This window comes from Ammodytes marinus (assembly GCF_949987685.1).
Source record: "Ammodytes marinus genome assembly, chromosome: 8".
In the NCBI taxonomy this organism is placed as follows: domain Eukaryota; kingdom Metazoa; phylum Chordata; class Actinopteri; order Uranoscopiformes; family Ammodytidae; genus Ammodytes; species Ammodytes marinus.
Genome location: NC_137212.1, coordinates 19,649,510 through 19,669,348, shown reverse-complemented (window position 1 = coordinate 19,669,348; position 19,839 = coordinate 19,649,510). Strand labels below are relative to the sequence as shown.

The 19,839-nt window shown below is 40.1% G+C and overlaps 2 protein-coding genes across 3 annotated transcripts; one reads left to right on the top strand and one right to left on the bottom strand.

Annotated features, from left to right (window-relative positions):
- The first annotated feature begins 240 nt into the window (after positions 1-240).
- On the top strand, positions 241-11,837 carry firrm (fignl1 interacting regulator of recombination and mitosis). Its single transcript, XM_080033016.1, has 22 exons — positions 241-321; positions 974-1,078; positions 1,247-1,387; positions 1,733-1,895; positions 1,991-2,075; positions 2,213-2,351; positions 2,745-2,834; positions 2,964-3,028; positions 3,147-3,295; positions 3,643-3,772; positions 3,974-4,160; positions 6,479-6,561; positions 6,996-7,047; positions 7,590-7,679; positions 8,699-8,884; positions 9,519-9,638; positions 9,758-9,853; positions 9,939-10,052; positions 10,636-10,743; positions 10,845-10,925; positions 11,008-11,136; positions 11,595-11,837. The coding sequence occupies exons 1-22, from the start codon at positions 256-258 to the stop codon at positions 11,802-11,804; spliced, it is 2,589 nt and encodes an 862-aa protein (XP_079889142.1). The 5' UTR covers positions 241-255; the 3' UTR covers positions 11,805-11,837.
- Positions 11,838-11,917: 80 nt separating this feature from the next.
- On the bottom strand, positions 11,918-18,700 carry scyl3 (SCY1-like, kinase-like 3). Of its 2 annotated transcripts, none has more exons than XM_080033013.1 (14): positions 18,439-18,700; positions 18,120-18,304; positions 17,349-17,534; positions 17,056-17,169; positions 16,867-16,923; positions 16,683-16,785; positions 16,460-16,571; positions 16,300-16,377; positions 15,849-15,988; positions 15,527-15,717; positions 15,049-15,220; positions 14,285-14,455; positions 13,399-14,186; positions 11,918-12,763 (listed from the first exon to the last, which is right to left on the bottom strand). In XM_080033013.1, exons 2-14 carry the CDS (start codon positions 18,282-18,284, stop codon positions 12,701-12,703), a joined length of 2,340 nt encoding a protein of 779 aa, XP_079889139.1. In that variant the 5' UTR covers positions 18,285-18,304; positions 18,439-18,700; the 3' UTR covers positions 11,918-12,700. The 2 variants fall into 2 exon arrangements, with proteins under 2 accessions (XP_079889139.1, XP_079889138.1); XM_080033012.1 differs by having other exon boundaries at positions 18,445-18,700.
- Positions 18,701-19,839: the final 1,139 nt, after the last annotated feature.

Below are 19,839 nucleotides of genomic sequence, written 5' to 3'. Positions count from 1 at the left end.
TATAATTGAAACGCTGACATAACATTTGACATTTATGAAGTGTACATTAATTGGCTGTAACACTGTTGTTAACCTTGACTGTTTGCACTCTTTGCATCACAAGTCTGAGAGTTGGGATGATCATATACGTAAGTTTGTACATTGCACAATCATTTCTAATTACAAACTGCTTACTCTGTGTACCATTGGTGATCTAAGTATGAACTTTCTTAAAAACACAACATCCCTGCAGGTATTTTGAAGATAATTACAGATATGTTCCTCCCTCATATTGGCTTGTCGGAGTTGGAGGATGAATGCTTCTCCAAGATCTTACCAAAGGTAAACAACATGATGAATGCATATTGTCTTTAGCGCCTGAGATGAATAACTTCACTACATAGAACAGGGTGGCTTTAGGTCCTGAGTTAAGTCCTTAAATGTACTAACATATCTAAACTATAGGTGATTTAAAGATCCTAAATTAACAGCATTTATATTAGTTATTATTAGAGCTAATGTAAATATCTTAGGTTTGATGTCTTTGTATTTGTCTTGTAAAGGATTTGTTTTCTGGTGATCAAATCATTTTTTTGATAGAACGAACGTTGTCTTCTGAATAACTGGTCAGTTTACACTTTCCCTTAGAATAAAAGTATTGTTATATATTGTGTGTGTGTCTGTGTCTGTATCTGTGTGAATGAATGAATGAATGAATGAATTAATTAATACATTTTTATTATTGTGTCATGTCCAAACAAGGACCCATCCCCTTCGGGATTATAAGACACCAACAACTGTATCAAATTCAAATGATAACATTCACTTCCTGTAAATGGTGATCACATTTCACAGTAGGACAACAAGGAAACAGACGCAAACAAAAGAAAAGAAAAGAAAAGCAAACATAAAGATCTCATCTATAAGTGTTTTTTGTTCTCTTGGCCCTGTGTGTGTCTCTCTCTCTGTCCTTATCTGGCACAAATGTCTGCAGGTGGGGACGATGTTTGACAGCATGATGAGAGAAATCTTGGACCAAGTTGGAGGACTTTCCAGTCAAAACACTGAACTATGTGCCTTACTAAGGAACATTCTGCAGGTACTATTTTTAGATATACTGATGACGTTGGTATAAAGTAATGCTGTATATTTCAAAATAATATAATAAGTACCTTGAAAGTTTGTTGTAAGTATTATATGTTTTTATGGACATTGTTCTCACGTCTCTCCTCACCCACTATAACCAAGATCCCGCTGTTTATTTTAGGCAATGATGCAGATAATTGATGCACTCTCCACTTGCGTGCGTCACATTGGCACATTTGAGGAAGCGCCTGACCTTGATGCTATCCGCTCGTTACCTACTTGTATCCTCAAAGTCCTGAGGGAAACGTTCCAGCACTGCAAGGTTGGTCAGTTAAGTTCACCACTGACTGTGGGAATTCATTCCATATAGAGGAGATGTGTGACATGTTTTTTACAAAAAGTGATTTTGACAACAAGACACCTCCACCCAGTAAAATGGGTTGCATTTTTTTGATTAATTACATGAGTTGTTGGACTAAAAGAACATAAATAGCATATTCAGATATTTCTTAAGATATGTCAGATACGGCTCATTATTATGAGTATTATCTGAGGTTTAAACAGTTCACTGTGGGACCTCACTGTAAAGTGTTGTGATGATCAACTTTAAAGACGAGGTGCAGGGAAAACAAAGAAGTAAAAAGTGCACTCTGCATGTTGTCCTCAGGAGAGTGAGGTGGTTTACTGTGGCCGTCTATCCCTGGTGGCTGACCTGCTGCAGGGACTCTTCAAGGAGGCCTACTCCCTCCAGAAGGGTCTGCTGGAGCTGCTGGACGGGGTCTCCATTGACAACAGTGCCTCAGAAGAGGAGGTCTCTGATATTGTAACAGGTGTGTGTTTGTTTTTTGATTTTCTGTGTGTGAATCTCTCTCTGTTTTTCACTGCCACCCACTTTTGTTATTAATTTCTTTTTCATCTTCCTCAGTGATCCATAGCCTGCTGGATATCTGCTCTATCATCTCCAACCTCGACATAGCACTGCATGCAAACACATGGAAATTCCTCATCAGGTCAGTAAAGCAACCTGACACACATGTTTACATTTATGTCCTATTGTCTGCAATCGCTTTGCAATAAGATCTTGATTCATTATGCTTTTAGTTTGGTGAATGAGTGACTAACTTTAAGCGGCCATTACTTTGTCCAGACAGAGTCTGAAGTACCAGTCATTGGTGGAGGAACATCTACATCACGGTGACATCAGCAACAGCCTGTGTGACAACCTGTTGGCCTCTTTCCACAACTGTGTGGAGATGGCAGAACAGATTAGAGATGCTGGTCTACAGGTAGGAAAGCTATGATTGATACAAAAAAGATCATGCAAATTTTATTAACAGCTTTTTCAGCAGCCTTTTACAGCTTTATGCTATGCATGTATGAATGTATTCTAAAGCGATAATCCTACGATTTTAGCAGTTATTTTGTTTAAGTTCAGTATAATGCATTTAAAATTGGTAGCCTAATTCCAGTACTCTCTTCTAATCTGTTTTTGTCCAGATACCAACTTGAGCCACCACTGTGGTGGATATTTGATAGTCAGAATTCACCGTATCCTATTTATAGGACAAATAAGGATTTTTTTTCACTTTGTTCTACCCCTTTTTCTCAGAATTATCATACAGACATCGTCTACATACTTGTCATATTTTTTGTTGATGCTCTCTTGTCCTTTTTAAAAGGAGGCGCCACAAAGCACAGAATACAAGCTCTTCCAGAAATCTGCGAAGATGTGCCGATTTTTTGCCAACACTTTGGTTCATTACATAAAGGTACAAAAGTGTGGAACTTCTGTGCAACCCTCCTATAAAAAAACATGTCATATCTATGGTGAATCATTAATTCTCTACTTCAGAATACAAGGCAGCTGAATTAATGTCCCATCCTTCCTATCCAAACAGGAATTTAAGTTTTTGCTGACAAAGTATTGCAGTTCCTATCACCAACTCTACCTCCAGATCATCAGGTGTGTGGGGTTTGGCTGTGGTTTTAAGAAGCAGGCTTAAATGGCAAATTATCCTTTTGAGTTGACAATTATTGAGTGGTGCAGTTGAATACATTATGATGTGCCCGATGTCTTTCAGTAAGTTTCCCCCCAGCTTGTGCGCTCCATCGCTTCCCTCCGCTCTGTCTGAGGAGCTGAATGCAGCGGCTCTGGTTCCCACAGACATCCTCCTGCTCCAGCTGTTGCCCTTAAGGCCTTTCGCTGAAGTTGTGCTCCAAAAGGAAATGCGTGAGTTTAAAGCTTGTCCTTTGTGTGCTCCTTTACCCAGGTAATATAATATGTAGTGATACTTTGCAGTATTTTATCAGTGATTTAAATTGGCAGTCAAGTGTAATTCTAATCATCAAATAAAACTACTTCTCAAAACTCATGCGGATGTAGGAATACATCCGATCGTGGAAATAGGATCAGCATCTGCGCTCATACCAGTTCAGTATATTGCATCACTAATATAATGCATAGTACACTATGCAGTTGGGCACAGCTTGCTGACTCTCCAATATTGTCCTCTTGACACTTGTCCAACAAAATATGCAACATACAATCATAAAAAAAACCTGTCTTGTTGTCTGCAGGGTTAAGTCCTGAACATGAGCTTCCTCAGTGTCTGTTGCTGGTTAGCGTCTTGGCGCAGCTCAACTCCCAACCAGAGGAGGTGCTGCAGCTTTGGTACACTGGCAGCCACTTCTCAGAAGAGACACCCAGGTGATAAATATAGGGTTTGTTGTCATCAACAACATGTATTTTGTATAAACTTTTGGGGCTTTGTGTATGCTGGGACCAGCAGTTAACTATAGATGATTGAAAAATCAGATACACTATTCAGCTATGTATTTAATTTTGTAAATCGTATCCATAAGTATATCAAAAAGTATTCAGTTTTTTTTTCATGCCCTCTGTTTCCAGGCTTCCTCTCCACCAGGCCTTGTTCTCTAGTTTCAGGCGTTGCTATACAGAGCGCCAGGTACCGGTGCTGTTGCCAGGGGTGATGATGAAGGGTCAGGCCCAGGTCCAGGTCACTCTGCACCACCACATCTGTGTACAACTCTGTGCCAGTGTAGCTGCGCTTCCCCCAGTCTACTTCCCTGTACTGGTAAGGTACACACTCATATCACATACACTGTGTCAAAAGCATACATGGTATTTGACCTAGTTTTTGCTCATTACATTGGCCAGAGGAACCCGATTGGCAAGCTGTCTTGCAAATAATCAAGATAACTTGCTTAACACAAACAGGATTTGTCCCAGTTGCGGTTGCAGTGCTTGAGAACAATAGGGGCCAACCTCACAGCAGGGTTACGATGGAACTTGCCAGAATGTGTTTGCAATTCAATTGTATTGAGTCTCAGTCAAGAGTAACAAAGAGTTACTTGCCATTACTTGCCATGAATTTGACTATCACTTTCTGAGTTCCTTTACTAGCAATAACTGTTTTTTTCCCGGTCCCCTCCAACATGTTTTTAAATAAATTAAAGAATTGATTAGAGATACTGTATATTCAGGCGAAGATGACATACAAACAGACAGCTTAGCTTGTTTGTAACACTTAGCAGTTGACTGCTGAGCTAGCGTGCTGAATTTCTGGGTTCATTTCTACTCTAGACATATCAGATTAAAATATCGCTTTCTACATGTTCACATTTATACAGGTTGAACAGGTGTACTGATAAAGTTTTGGGTTTTAACTTGCGAAGGTTTTATTGCACCTACAGTAACTACGGGCGTAGTTAGTGTAAGTAAATCTCTATAAATAGTTTTGTTATTTTTGATGAATTAAATTACTGAATGCGTGTCTCAAAGACATTGAAAATTCAAAACTTTTTTTGATAACAAAACAGAAAAAAAATAGTTTTCATTTATGGATTTTTCCTAACCGTTTATGGTTATCTATCCAGTAACACGTGTACACGTGCACATCCGAAGTAGATGGAGACCAGGGGCCTATTGCATAAAACTAGGATAAGGGATTAACCTAGGATATTTCGGTTATCCTGGCTTGCGTTAGCCATGATCCGGTTGCATAAAAGCGGAGGGACAGAAGTTACCATGGAGATTTATCCTTTACGTTTAGCCTGGTCCCGACCAGGCTAAACGTAAAGGATAAACTTATTCTGTTGCCTGATTGGCTCAGTCAGCTGTCACTCCGATCTGAAATCAAGGTGTTTAACAGTTATTCCATGATCTTCTGTGTATTGCTTTAAATTCATTAGCCTGTTTTAAGGTACCACATAAAAGACTGCATTGTCATTTAGTTAAATAGTTCTTCTTTTTTATTTATTTAACCTGAACCATTTATAATTAACTTAATTATAATTAGATTAAGATGCAATGATATAGATTATAATAATTGGTGTTCAATATTGCAGGCTATATTTATACAATTGATTATCGATGGCAGATGATATTGCAAGTGTGGGTCAAATAAATTCACTTTGTACTTATCACTATATCGAGGTGCATCTAAAACAAAATTCAATATCAATGAAAAATTCCTTTTTTCTGTAATTGAATTCAAAAAGTGAAACTTAAATATATTCTAGAAATTCATTACACATGGAGTGAAATTAATCTAGAATAAACATACTTTTCAGAAGGTCGACATTTCTGTATTATAAATCCTTTTTCTGATTGGTTGTATGTAACATTCTAATATTTTGAGATACTGGATTTTTTATTCCATGATCAATCAATCATCCAAAAAAAAGGCCTGACATATTTCACTTTGTGTAATGAATCTATGAAAGTTTCACTTTTTGAATGGACATTCCATGATATTCAATTTTTTAGATGCACCTGCAGACTGCTCACTGTCAACTATTTTATCATAAAACAATGCAGGGACATCAAGAACAGTTGGCAGAGAATACATCTCCTGTATGAAATGAACTGCCCCCTCACTTACGGTTTAAACTAGCAAGGCATTGTGGGAAAATGGGCCATCTTTTCCATTTTTCCATCAGTAAATCTGTGTTCGATCTTTGGGTCTACTTCTGAAAGCTGTGGGCTGGCACTTAACAGAATTACTTACACCTGGCTTGACAAAGCAGCCCCTTTACATCCTGGATTGGCGTTTATGCAATTGACTAATCCAAAGTGCCCAGGCTAGACGTTGTCAAGGCTGGCTTTATCAATCATCCTGGATGTCTTTATTCCACTTTTATGCAATAGGCCCCAGCTTTTAGCAACTGTTTATTTTGGAATGGAATCGCATTCTGGGTTTACTTTGGATATCTAATCAAATGCTGGGTGTGTTTGGGTGAAGGATTTCCCCTCATTTAGTGCAAGTCAAATTTTTACTTTCGTTTTCTTTGTTTCTTTGAAAGGTCCTGATTCCTGGCTTATTCTGCCTCCCATTTTATTGGTGCAGACTCCCTTCTCAGACTTCCCCTCTCCTTTATCTCTATTTTTCAGGAGTGTTGTTTGGTGGAGGCTGTACTGCAGGCTGACAGTCAGACAGCCCTACTGGCAACAGATGTGTGGTGCTTTACAGCACGGTGAGAGAGTTTACATAAACAGTTTATTTTTACGCGGCATACTATGTGGCATTCTCTGTCGCATTCTACAGTATATCACAAGCCCAATGTTTAAAGCTAAGTTCAGACCAAAAATTTGTCTCGCAACGAGACGCAACTGCTCGCAACGAGCTGGCCTGGACATTCTAAAACTGGACCTGGCAATTTGACATGTTAAATCTTTGGCGACTGCTTGAAACGGCTTGCAACGCGCTGCAACAAGCAGTTCAGACTGCTGCGACTTCTCCCCCGCGACGTTCTAAAACCGTCTTGTTGCAAGTCGTTCTTGCAAATCTTTGGTCTGATCGGGGCTTAAGGCACCTTTGGATTTATTACAGATACTGTTTCACTAAAGTCTAATGTCTCTCTGTAGTTTATATTGAATCCACTGGTGATTGTGTCTTCTCTGCTTACAGGTATGGGGCAGCAGAACTTTGTCTACATCATGTCCTTCTGATTGCTCAGCTGGTGGGTAGAAAACGACAAGAGCGAAAATAAAGTAAAGGAAATATATTTTAGGAACTTTGATTGGAAAGCAAGAGATATCTCAGCAAATGGTACTGTACAACCCATTCTCAGATATTATTATTATTATAACGATGCCCAATAGACCTTTTACATAGACTTGTTAAATTTTTGCAGTACCTCATCCCAACACTTGCCTCTCTTCTGTAGTCACCCACAAGGTCATTTGTGTTTTCTCCATGTTAGAACACCCTAAAATAACTCTAAATCCCCTTAATCTCTCTCTGTAGGGTTAGGGATCAGTATGGGTTCCTCCCCGTTTTCTGTGGCACCCCCAACGGAGGTGACAATTGGTGTTGTGATGCCTTGTGGGTCACAGTTTCATAATGTGTTACGTCATATCCTCATTAGAGCGGACTGGATCCCACTCATTTTCATATCTGTCCCCCCTACCATCGACTGTCCAACTTTCCTCTGCCCTGATGTCCTGGTGATTTGGCTCCTCATGAGCTTTCACACTGACACTCTCTCTGCTTCTCCTCCAGGTGAAAGCTGGCACCACTGAGTGTTACCAGTCCTTCCACCTGGGCCTGCTGCTCAAACGCATGGTTTTCCTCATGACACCGAACCACCAGGTTAGAGATCCTCAGAACTGAAATTAAAAGGTTCAATGAATCCACAAAACAACTGTAGAGTATCATCATCATCATCTCATGTAACTGACAGCTCTTGTATTGAAATTCACTAAAACAGTATCCAGAGTTACATATTTGACAGTTCAGTAACTATTTGTGAAGAAATAATGTGTGGCCAAATAAGATGAAAGGATGGAGGAAAAGTACCTACACAATGAAAGTTGTGTAGGTACTTTTGGTTTCGATATACATCCAGAAGTCATAGAACTGAACAAAAGGGTGTCTTTGAATATTATTCTGTGAACCGTCTATTGCCACAAAAGTTTGTTGCCGATTATGGCAAATAAGAGATTTAGAAATGGATTGCATTGTTTCTCAATATGTAGTTTTTTCTTGTCGTGGCCTTTAACATTTAGAGAGATTTGGCTATAAATTATATTTTTTATGCACTAAAAGGGATTTATTTAAAAGAAACGTACATTTAATTTATGTATTGGTGAAATTCAAAATGAACTAAAGAGGCTGAGCCGCCAGAGCAGTCTCAGTGGTCCTTGGTGTAGAGTCTTTTTTTTTTACTTGCTTGATAAACACCATTCTTAGAAAGCTTCGCTCATTTCATGTTTTGAAGATGGGGGTGGAGAGTGCTGTCTCACAAATTGGTCCAAAATTGCCCAAAGGTGTTGAGTTGGGTTGAGATTTGGTAACTGCAAAGCCATAGTACTTGATGCTTTTTATGCTAATCATTCTGAGACTCTTTACCGAGCATGAAATTGGCTACACTTGTTTGTTTCCCCCATCCTTTATTCGGGTTTGTCTCTAATTTTTTTTATTAGTCAATCATTTGAACCAACCCCAAGAAAACTACCAGACTGGAGCCATAGTTTCTTGTTTTGGATAATGCTTGTTGATTGTGTGTCCATATGATAATAAACAATAACACATTGAAATGTATGAGCTCATAACCTTGATATGAGCAGTTTTTTTTTCCTTCATTAATCCAAAGTGTTTGTGTTTTCCAGATGGAGCTGGTGGTGCGATTCCCACCCTCTGAGGTGGAAAACCTTCCAGTGTGGCAACACGTCCTCCTCAGAGCTCTGTCACTTGATGCCCGTCACCATGTAGAGTCAGGCATCATTGACCTCGCTCAAAAAGCTCTGAGCGACTGGCAGAATGGAGGCTACAGACTAGGAGAGGTGGACAAAGTGGTGAGGACAGTTGTAGCGGCGGTGGTGCAGCCATCTGTCTGATTCTCGAGAACGATTGTTATAGATATTGAGAAAATGGGCACACCAATAATCGAGGGCAAGGCTGCTGCTTAGATTCTGTCCTTGAGCACTTGGATAGATAGATGAAAAATAACAACAACGGCATATCAAGAGTTAGATAACCTTGTTCCCATGGTTGAAAACAAATGATTTAAGATAAGATTGTTATTAGTGACCTCTCTCCTTTGTTGGTCACGTTGAAGTGAGAGCCAAAATGTCCGCAAATAGTATTGGGGGCAAGGCTACTTTCTAATGTTTTTAGTATTTCTAAAAACCTTTTTAAGTATTGATACTTTTTGCAGTTAATCATCAGGTTGTTTTAATGATTATAATGGGAAAATGGGTCCATCGTACACTAGTCATCTGTCCTTTCATCCACCTTTAGTAATTGTAAAAAAAAAACAATCTCCTGTTTAAGGGATTTGCAGTATATTTGTCATGTTTTTCAGCTGCTATCAAGTCCGATTCTTGCCAGAATGATTATATCCAGCCAGGACAACAATTCAAGGAAGCAGGGGTAGGAACATTTGCAATGGAAAATAAGGTCAAATGTAATATTTCCTCCTGTGCCCAGAATGTGGTCCTGTTATCCCTCCTAGCGGTGGTCCAGTGCCAGTCATCTCCAGAGGAACAATGTGTGTTGTCTGCAATGAGGATAATCACACAGCTCTGGTTACGAATGAGTCCAGATCAGGTGAGGTCCTAACACACAGACAGACGCATTGCACACACAGACAGACGCATTGCACACACAGACGCACGCACCAATGCTATGTTAAGGCATGACAATCTCTGTAACCTCTCGTTCTTCAGGTGCAGACCCACGCAGTTCTCCAGTTAACTCTGCAGCTGCTCCTGTCAATGTCGGCCATTTTAGTGAAAAGCCTCGAACATCAAGTCATTCTTCAGGTATGCTGTTCATTTCCACAGTTGATATAAAGCAGATGTAGAATTCTTCTTCTGACTGTTGTGTGTGTTTGTGTATGTGTCCCAGGCTCTGTTGTGTGTGGATACCCTGATGTCTCAAAAGTGTGCAGATCAGGTGCTTCTGGCATCACTGGAGTTCCTCTGCTCCCTGGGGAAGATCTTTGTCCCTCCTAACAGCCAGGTAATTTAAAAGAGACTTTACAGTAAAACATTGAATTGATTACTGTACTGTAAATCAAGTCTTCTTTGTTTTTGTTTTTTGCAAAAACCTGAAATTGAAAAAAAAAAAATCCTTTTATATACTACTGTTTGGTTTTTTAACATTACAGTTTCACTTTGACATAGAAGGGAGACGTGTATCACTAAGTGCTGTGTCTTATTTGGCCAGTGTGTAAAGTTGACAGTGAGAAAAATTCTGCATCACGTAAACATTTGCTAAAAAACTGTAATCAACTGTGAGTGGCTCTTGACATTTTTGACCCTGCAATACCTAGAAGTGAGTTCAAAGGTCAGCAAATTAATTAACCTCTTGAACCCTTTTTTGAAAACAACAATACCAATAGTTTGTTTACCTGTTTAGTCTCTTCATGTATTAATGGAGTTAATAGTTTAGTGTTGCCAAGGTTGCTATTTGCATTGGTTATAGTTGACCTATTTATTAAATAAATTATTTGTTTTAATCATTGGTTGAAACCGGAGATAAGAGATTTGAATTCTATAATGTAAATATCCGCTCATATTGTCTCTTTCACACTTCCACTTAGAACCAAATTCTGCCGAGGCTGAGCGGCCTGTTTGGATTCCTGTTGGCTGACAACAAATCGTGGCTGCTACATCAGCACACCCTGGAGGCCTTTTCTCACTTTGCAGAGGTATGGGGGAGGGCTCATTACTGTAGGTGTCACTCATGTTTCAAATATACCAATAGTTCATGCCTTGTCGTTACCTTAATGTGTCGCCCTGGTTATTTAAGATCACAAACCATGAAGAGGTCATTTCCCAGAGTTTGTGTGAAGAAGATACCAAGACCAAGGTGGTGAACTATCTTAGCAAGGTAAGGGATGCCAACATATTCTGATGAAGGTCAACCTTGTATAAAACGGATGGATCATGTAAACAAGTATGTTTTGTTGTAGACTGTGAATGCACAGCAAGACGTGGAGGCACGGTTACAAAGGCTTAAACTGGAGACGGCAGTTATTGAGCGACACAATGAGAAGCTGGAGAACGACAAAGAGGTTGTTGAAGCAGTTGCAGATCCAGAGGTTAGTGGTGGCATTAAGTTCAAGTTAATTGGCTTCATGAATATCCATGCTCATGCAGAGTTGGTTTACATCCACACTGCCTGAGACACTTTGAGCCTACCTCACTACCTCCCAGTATTATACACATAACTCATGTACACTAGATGGTGCACACCCCACTGGTAGATTCCAATGAGCAGATGTATGTATGTTTTATAAATATCAATTGATGCAATCCTAATATTTAATATTTCTAGTAGCTCAGTCCAAACTTCCCTTAGCAATAACACGAGAACTGTAAAATAGTATATATTTATTCATCAAAATACTTTCCAGTTAAAACTATTAGATTATGTCATGCTCGGCAAGGCAACACTTTAAATGTGTACAAGCAAGACTTCTGCCTGTTCTTTTGAAAAAATTTGATTCATGAAAAGATTTTTAAGTTATGTTTCCCTGTAATTATCCCTGCCGCTCAGCCATGCCCAAAGAGAGCTCGGCAAGAGACCAGCACAGAGGAGGAGTACAACCGCTACATCCAGACAGCTGAGAGTGCTCTGAAAGCCCTTCAGGCCCTCACTGAGGATACAGCCAACACCACTGCACCACCTCCACACTGGCTGGAATCCAGATTAAAGGAACTGCAGACCCTGATCACCCACATCAGTACAGCCAGACACACAACCTAGCTCTTCATTGTTTTCTCAACCAAAATGATAACCTTAATTTATAGAAAACTTGGTCTGGGCATGTTAAAGTCTTTACATTTACCATTTGCTGCTGCTGAAAGGTTAACCTCACATTTTTTAAAACCTGTCTGTTGATTTATTTTGTTAATAAACCTGTTTGAATACAAAACATTGTGCATTTGTTTTTATTAAGGCGCTTAAGAAATGCCTGTATCGTGCACCTAATTGAATTTCATGAAAGCCATAGTGAGTAGTACTTGCTCTCAGTAGTCCTAAGCAATTAGGATAACTTTGGACACATTTCTTCTGAAACAGAACAGGGTCACATTTGATAGAGTAAAATCTTTACTTTCACCGGCAACCAAAAAGCTACTAATAAATTATTTAATATCTATTTCACATTCATTCAAAGTGCAAGCCTTCCGTAAATCAAACCTGACACAAGTTGTGTCTCCCCCAAAAAGTATATCTTGATCTCAATGCCAGTAGTGAAGTTGGCACATATAAAACAAAAACTAATTCAGAAGCAGATTAAAACAAAATGAAGTTCACCTCAGATTAAGATCCTTATCTTTCTCAAGGTGACTGTTTGCAAAAAAAAAAAAAAAAACAGTTTCATTTGTCCAGGTCCAGCAGAACCCAGCTGATATGCCTCCATCCGTCAAGTTAAAAATCTGAGGACCAACAGAATAGGATCTCAGCCCATCATTATCATTCTAACTGCATCCATGCCGTTAAATGAGAGAACGTTCAGCTTTTACTGGCTGTCTGTAAAGTAGAGCTTTTACTGGCTGTCTGTAAAGTAGGGCTTCCAGAAATGGTGCATCTTGAGAATTTTTTAAGTTTTTCAACGGTCAAGTACTTTGCTCAAGACGAAGCAGACGGCTCATATGTCATCACCAGGCGCTCTCGTCCTCCCAGTTCAGCTCATCTCCATCTCCCCAGCCATCTGTTTCAGTCTTTTAAAGAAAAACAGGAAATGAATGAAACATTGATTATATACTGTACTAGATTATATGATTATATACTTTGTCATATTTCTAACGTATTTATTTTATCCATATTTCTTAACTGTTTCTAATCTTGTTACAAAATTGTAGGTTGCGGAAAAAAGTGTAGTATATTTTTACATATAGTAAGTATATTTACTATACTATTATATTCTACAACACAAAAATATGTTAGTTTTCCAATCCTGTGTGTACTAATATAGTTTAATCTTTTCAGGCTTCTAAAAAACGATTCAAAAGAAACAGTATATAAGTATAAAAAAATATTGCAATTTGTTTGAGCTCACAATTATTTAGCATGAGCTCTGTTATAAGGGGGTTGCAAGTATACGTTGCTTCATATCATATCACAAAGGAAAAAAGGTTAAGGATAAACATGTTTAATAATTTTATGTCTTTCATGTGTTAACATATGCATTTCTACAGCTCAGGTTTGAATGATCGTTGTACCATTTGTTAAGATTGCTATGCAAGCCTAAAAAGCATTGGCACATTATTGGCCCTACTTCCAACCTAGAAACATGATCCAACAATACATCATCAACAAACCAATAACACACACTCACTCACACGCACACTCTCACCTCAGTCTGGTTGGCAGCTGCAAACTTGGCAGTGAGTGTTACAGTATCGATGGAGTCTGTGTTTTGTGAAGAGGAGAATCCAGCACCGCTCACACTGCTCTGGTCCAGTGACAGCAGAGCCGGTGAAGACAGCTTGATGTCTGGGACCATGTCTGCAAACAAATCCAGCTCTGGGTCTTGTTCCACCTTTTTCTTCACCTTAATGGTGAACTCCTCCCCGAGACCTCCAACCCCACCGTTCTTTTGTCTCACCGCAGCATTGGGCCTGGGGCTCAACGACTTGTGTGATATCTCTGAGTCTACGTCTTCTTGAGCCCAGCCATTGTCCCACGAGGAAGAAGAAGTGGTGTGGCTCTGGGTGGATTGTCTCAGTGCCGGGGTCAATTTGAGGGGCTGGAAGGTACCCAGCCTTGGTGCCTCGGGAGCATGTTTTATGGGTGTAGCAGAGCCCTCTCTTGGCGGTGTGAGTATTACTGGTAAATGAACCGTGGGGGAGAGATCTGAGGTAGCTTCAGTGTCCTCAAAGTCGTCCCACGGCTCCTCTTCCATGTTGGGGTGTGAGGGTGGCAGTCTGTTGTCCACAGGATCTTCTCTGTCTGAGGCCTGAATGTGGATCTGGATGGACTGTCCGTTTCTTTTCTCATTGTCCTCAGGGTCGCTCCAGTCAGGCCAGTCTTCCACTGGGCCTTCCAGTCCGTCAGCTTGCTCCAAGCTGTATGACAGCGGCGCCGCCAACTCACTGTCCTGACCCAAGCCGTTCAGAGGTAGAGACATCTGTCTAGTCACATCTGAAACAAAAAGGTCAAAAAGAGACAGACTGAGCTTCAGGCTTCGAGATTCTTGAACTGAATTCAAAGTATTGGGGGCATGTGGAGGGGGTTTATACCTGATTTTGGTGGCAGAGGATGTCTTCTGGGAGTCTCCTTACTAGCCACTAAGCTACCAATGTGACCCAGGACCAGGCCTTCAGTCCCAGGCGGTCTCGGGAACAAATTTAAGACTTTCAAAGGCTGGGCCATCTGTGGGTGGGAGCCTCCGACTATGTGGACAGGTGACGCTAAAGAAAAGAGGTAGAAAGGAGAAAAATTAGAGTCAACCAAATGTTTACACCTTCACCAATACTAAATATGGTGCTCACTCCTTTACGGTTTTAAACTGGGATTTTGTATTTAATGCTTGGCTGTTTAAGAGCAGTTTGATTATTCAAGAGTGACATTGCACTCATCCAAATCCAGTCTTTTCAGCTTCAACAGATACAACCAGACAAACCAGTTTCTTGAACCTTGAGGCCAACCGGTTATAATTTGACTGACACAGAAATGGAGACAGATTATACCTACGTATATCTAAAATAACGCTGTTAACGCTTTTCTCGTCAAACAACCTTATCAGTTCGACCTACCTTGTACCTTGTTGTACAGGTTAACTGAAAATTAAACTGTTTTCACAAAACAAACTCGGATCCCCCGAGGAGTCTCAACAGTCAAAAATACTCCAGTCTTCAATCACTTCCGCAAGCATTTGTATTCTTGGTATATTGTATCTTGGTTTGCCCTTGACATAATTGAATCGATCTGTTGTGTGCGTTTTAAAACCTTAAAGATACAGCCGCTCCTATCGCCTTGTCATTATGAGGTCAGTGTTGCTTACTTTCAGGGGTGACCTCGGTAGACTTTGAGAAGTTGGGAGTGGTGCGTTTAAAGACCTTGGTTCTCTGTCCACCAACCACAACTTGAGCCCCCAGCAAGGGCACCAACACAGCCAGACTCTGCAGCGTCATGGCAACCAGATAATCACTGGTGTCTCTCATTCCGAGCAAAACCTGCGGCCAGCAACAACAAAACAATGTAATAACAAGTAACTAAAATAATTGAAGAATGACATATCCCTGCCCCTCCCTCCCCCCCCCATTTGAAACAGACATCAAATGTTATTTCAATTTGCACTTCAATAAGTTGAAACAAAGCTGAGCTGCTCCAGTCTCAATAAGCTTAATAAGCAATGCTCAGACATGAGTGTGGCATTTATCTTCTAGCCCAAAAAGTGTAGTAGTGGAGTATATTTTCCAAACGGTCAGACAATTCCTTTAAACTGAACAAAAAAATCTGGTGCTATTTCAACACTCCACCTGAGGTAAGATGTGGTTTTTGAGTTCATCGTGAGAGAAGAACTCGGCGTAGATATGGAGGTGAGTCAGCAACACGATTCGGATGTGTTCCTCGTTGACCTTGAAGAGCTTCAGAAGTTGAGGAATCACATGTTTGCGGTAAAGCGATGCAGACAGCAGGCATTCTTCACCACCGCTACCACCGCTGGAATCTGCCCAACACAGGGGAAGGAAAGAAGAGGAGCAAGACAAACAAACACGTTTAGTGTCACTCAAACAGTTGTGCCCTGCAGCTACAGTTCACTTTGAGAAGGTTGTGTTAGTGGAAGCAGATCCATCTTACCCGTCTTTGGCTTTAAGAGATGAGGCAGGAAGCTTTTGACAGCCATAGGTTCCGCAAAAATGAGAGAGTTGAGGAGTTTGGGAACAAGGCGTGTGGCTATCAGCTCTTCAGAGATGCTCTGGACCCGGTCTAGAAGAAACCTACACATACAGCAAAAAAAAACACACACACACACACACACAATGAGCATGGTAAGAGGATCATTGGAATAATTAAGTGCAGACAAAAGTATTTTAATTTAATCGTAGGAATTAATAAGAAAATCTATTTCAAATTCCCAGTAGTGGTTATCATATACCTGCAGTGTAACACAATTATATAAAAAAACAATACTATTCTGAGAAAAGTCTAAAATTGTGGACTGCTTGGGAAAGAGACAACATAGTTAATGTATATGTTACTCTGTCCTGCATGAGCACAATGCACTATTTACATCACATCATTTTCTCACTTAAAGAATTCATTCTTCTCTTCTTCCGTCTTCATGGTCAGGCTCTTCAGAAAGTTCTTCACTTCCAGGAAGTCATTCCTATTGATAGAAAATGTTGTATAAAATAAAAACATTTGAAGTATGTATTGACAATAGCGAAAGCAAACATAACGCCACAAACCTGAAGAAGTCATGAGTCAGCAAAGAGCTGAGTGGAGGTCGACACAGCGGGTCAGAGTTCAGCAGGTCTGTCTGCAGGGTCTTCTTCAGACTGTCAGACAGCTCCTGTGACACTGGAAAACAACAGAGGAAAGACACGGACCAGCATGTGTAAGAGAAGATTCATGTGTGTATACCCTGTGCTACATTCAAGCTGAGGTCAAAAAGCCATTTACTCCGCTCACCATAGCCATCCAGCAGAGAGATGAGTGTCTCCACCATCATTCCAAAAGAGTAACAGTCCCGAGAGTGAGCATTTCTATCTGGAAGCATTTTGAAGCCCTCAATCTATCAACGAAAAAAAAAGTTTCATGAGAACTTGTTAACAAAATGGGGCAAAATTTCCCTTCTGACCTTCAATGTGCTTACCTTCTCCTCCGGGGGAACGCAGCTGGCCTCTCTCACATTCTCAATGCTCTTGAGAAACTGAGGAGTTGAAGAAAAAAATATATATAGCACTGACATACTTGACACATTAAACGTGCAACATAAATAGTTTTATAAGTTACATTTATTTTTTTAAAGGAAACCAATTATTTTTATTATATAATCTCTTACCTCCGGCGTTGCTTCAGAGAACTTGCAGACGGTGTCCATCCCTCCCAGTTTCCAATGGCCATCATCGCTGACAAATACAGATGAAATGCAGACGTTGTTGTGGCTTGATTTGCCCTGGTAGATAAAGAAGACAGGTTAGGACATATGCCTTTTTAACACACCGAATGGACTATGACTACTGTGAAACCAGAAACAGCACCTCAATAGTTACTTTTTGTTATGATGCATTATGATAATTGTGCAGGGGTCATTCGCAAAACAGAATGACTCCTCCGTGCTTCATTTTTGCTCACCCTCTCGTGCATAAAGACGAGTGCCTGCAGGAGGTCATAGATGCCTGCACAGACTTCCTCTGGGGAGAGGCTGTCCAGCAGCAGCTCCAGAGGCTGCACACGCTCCGTCACCAGGTGGATTCCTCCGTCCTGCACCGAGCATGACAGGAAACGCAGCAGACACGGGTGCCTCAAGGTCTTCAGGTGCTGCAGGGAATGAAAGTATTTTATTTTCATTTCCTGTAAAAAGCTAATGCAATGCAGCTGATCTAAAATCAATGTGTGGAAACAGTTTGAAGCCAGAAAGCCAAAACCACTAAATCAAGCAACTTAAATCAAATCCAGACTTCCGCCAGTAGAAATCTTAAAAATATCTTATGACACTCAAATCACTATGAGACCCAATGTTGCAAATTGACCATATCAAATCATGACGTGCTGATCTTTGTTGCATTGACGCAAAAAGGCATTTGTTAATTACTTTAGAGAAACATTTGCTACCAATTATTCTGAGTTTTTAAGATATTTTTAATACCGACCACAGCCTTCATTTTAAGGATCTGCTAGAACCCTGAAAACATTTACTTCTGAGTTATAGTATATAGTATACTTTTCTGAGTGATGACGCTTCACTACAGCAACGTTACGTTGTTGTCCTGACAGTTACTACTACTACTACTACTACTACTACTACTACTACTACTACTACTACTACTACTACTAATACTACAACTGTAGGGCAGCCACAGCTGGTGTAATATTGCATCCGGACGAGGCTTCAGTTAAAATTACCTTAGCAGCTTTGTTGACTTTGTCCTCATTGCCCCGCTTGTGAACAAAAACAGAGGCAGGCTTTCCGTCCTGTAGCAGCGCCGAGTACATGGTGAGTCCGGAGGGCATGGTGAGGAGCTGCTCCTCCAGGATGCAGCCTCGTACCGCACTACTCTCCGCACCCATGGCAAAGCTTCCTCCCGCACCTGGAGGGCAAATGTTAGAGGGATAGAGAGGGTCGTGAACCATGCAAAACCAAACGCAATTTGCGGTCATTCAAAGTTGTACTACGTCATACACAGACTTATAAACGCTTGTTTTTAGCGTGAAGTTAACATACTTTTACCTGTTTCACCGTACCGGATGTACCGCTGTTACGTGGAAGTTAGCTGGTGTTGTTATGTTTGCCTAGCTGGCTACGTTAGCCAGCTTGTCATTGCTATGCTTGGCGGTAGCACTTTCTCTTACAAAAAATCATGCTAAGCGCACTGTGGCGTGAAATTAAACGAGTCACTTGACAAAATTATCAAACTGTTAGTTACAAAAAAAACACGACACATTCCTGGTCGCTTCTTGTCAAATGAACGATGCTAACGTGGAGAGAAAGCTGCCCTGTAAACACGGACTCTTCCGGTAAAACACGAGACCGAACCTAGAGAGCAGGGGACAGTGTTACTTTAAAATATGTTAAAAATGACTCTCTGAAACGCATTTTTTCAAGTTGTTAGGATTAAAACGTTTCAGAATATATTACATTTATATCGCCTACTCATACATCTTAAAGTATTCAATTTGGATGTTTTCAAAATCAAGAAAAACACAAATACCCCTACTCTTGAGGCTAATGGTTGCGACCATAGTGGCGCGAGATAACCGCAGGTGTAGGCGAGGAGAGGTGCCCCTGCCGTGGGGACAGAAGTGACCCCAACTCTGGAGCCTTGCTATTGGGAAATCACAGTATCTTCAAGTTTCTGTGCTAGTGCAACAGTATGAGAGTTGGTTAGGAGAGTTAAGTTAGGAAGTTGTGTAGTATAAAAGCTAGGCCTAAATTACAGCTACAGTAGCCTACATGACAGGTGGAATTCCTGAGTCATTCTATGAAACCGGTCCGATTTAGACTTTGACATTATTGAATTTTCTACCAAAATGTATTACTTTTCTCAACATCCTACAACATCAAGGACATATTTAACTTTAAGAAATAATATTTTTTCCATCTCAGGCATCAAATGCCTTGAAATATTGGCAATTTTTTTATGATATGGGCACTATTATTTTTCAACCCTGTTATGGACAATATGGAATCTCTTTGTATATGGTTACATAAAAAACTAATGTTAAACAAATTAAAATGTTGTATTAATCAGATGTCCCTCACACTTATTCAATATTTGCAAATATTAAAATTAACCCCATTTGACCTTCTCTGCACTTAGGTCTAGAAGGGGTACTTTTTGTGACAGGGATGGCACCATTTTTCATCATCGAAAAATGTGGTCTATCTTCTAAATTTTAAGAAGAATTTACATTCTTATGATTGCTGTAAGCATTTCAGACAGAGTTCAACAAAAATTAATTATCTTTTTATATGCTTTAAAAAAATAATCATTATAAATGTAAGGTAACAGGGTTGAAAATGGTAACAGGGTTGAAGAAAAATGGTAACAGGGTTGGAGGGACAAATACAGATCAAATTCACTGTAAGATATTCTATAAACATTGTATTTCATTATGTAATCAT

Excerpts from the sequence above, each read along its gene's own strand:
- scyl3 (XM_080033013.1), bottom strand. The coding sequence starts at position 18,284 with ATGGGTGCGGAGAGTAGTGCGGTACGAGGCTGCATCCTGGAGGAGCAG. Across the intron at positions 16,378-16,459 it reads CTGACTCATGACTTCTTCAG|GAATGACTTCCTGGAAGTGA; the intron begins GTTTGTGGCGTT and ends TTCTATCAATAG. Across the intron at positions 15,989-16,299 it reads GAGAAGAATGAATTCTTTAA|GTTTCTTCTAGACCGGGTCC; the intron begins GTGAGAAAATGA and ends CTGTATGTGTAG.
- firrm (XM_080033016.1), top strand. The coding sequence starts at position 256 with ATGTTCCTCCCTCATATTGGCTTGTCGGAGTTGGAGGATGAATGCTTC. Across the intron at positions 3,029-3,146 it reads CTCTACCTCCAGATCATCAG|TAAGTTTCCCCCCAGCTTGT; the intron begins GTGTGTGGGGTT and ends GATGTCTTTCAG. Across the intron at positions 3,296-3,642 it reads TGTGCTCCAAAAGGAAATGC|GGTTAAGTCCTGAACATGAG; the intron begins GTGAGTTTAAAG and ends TGTTGTCTGCAG.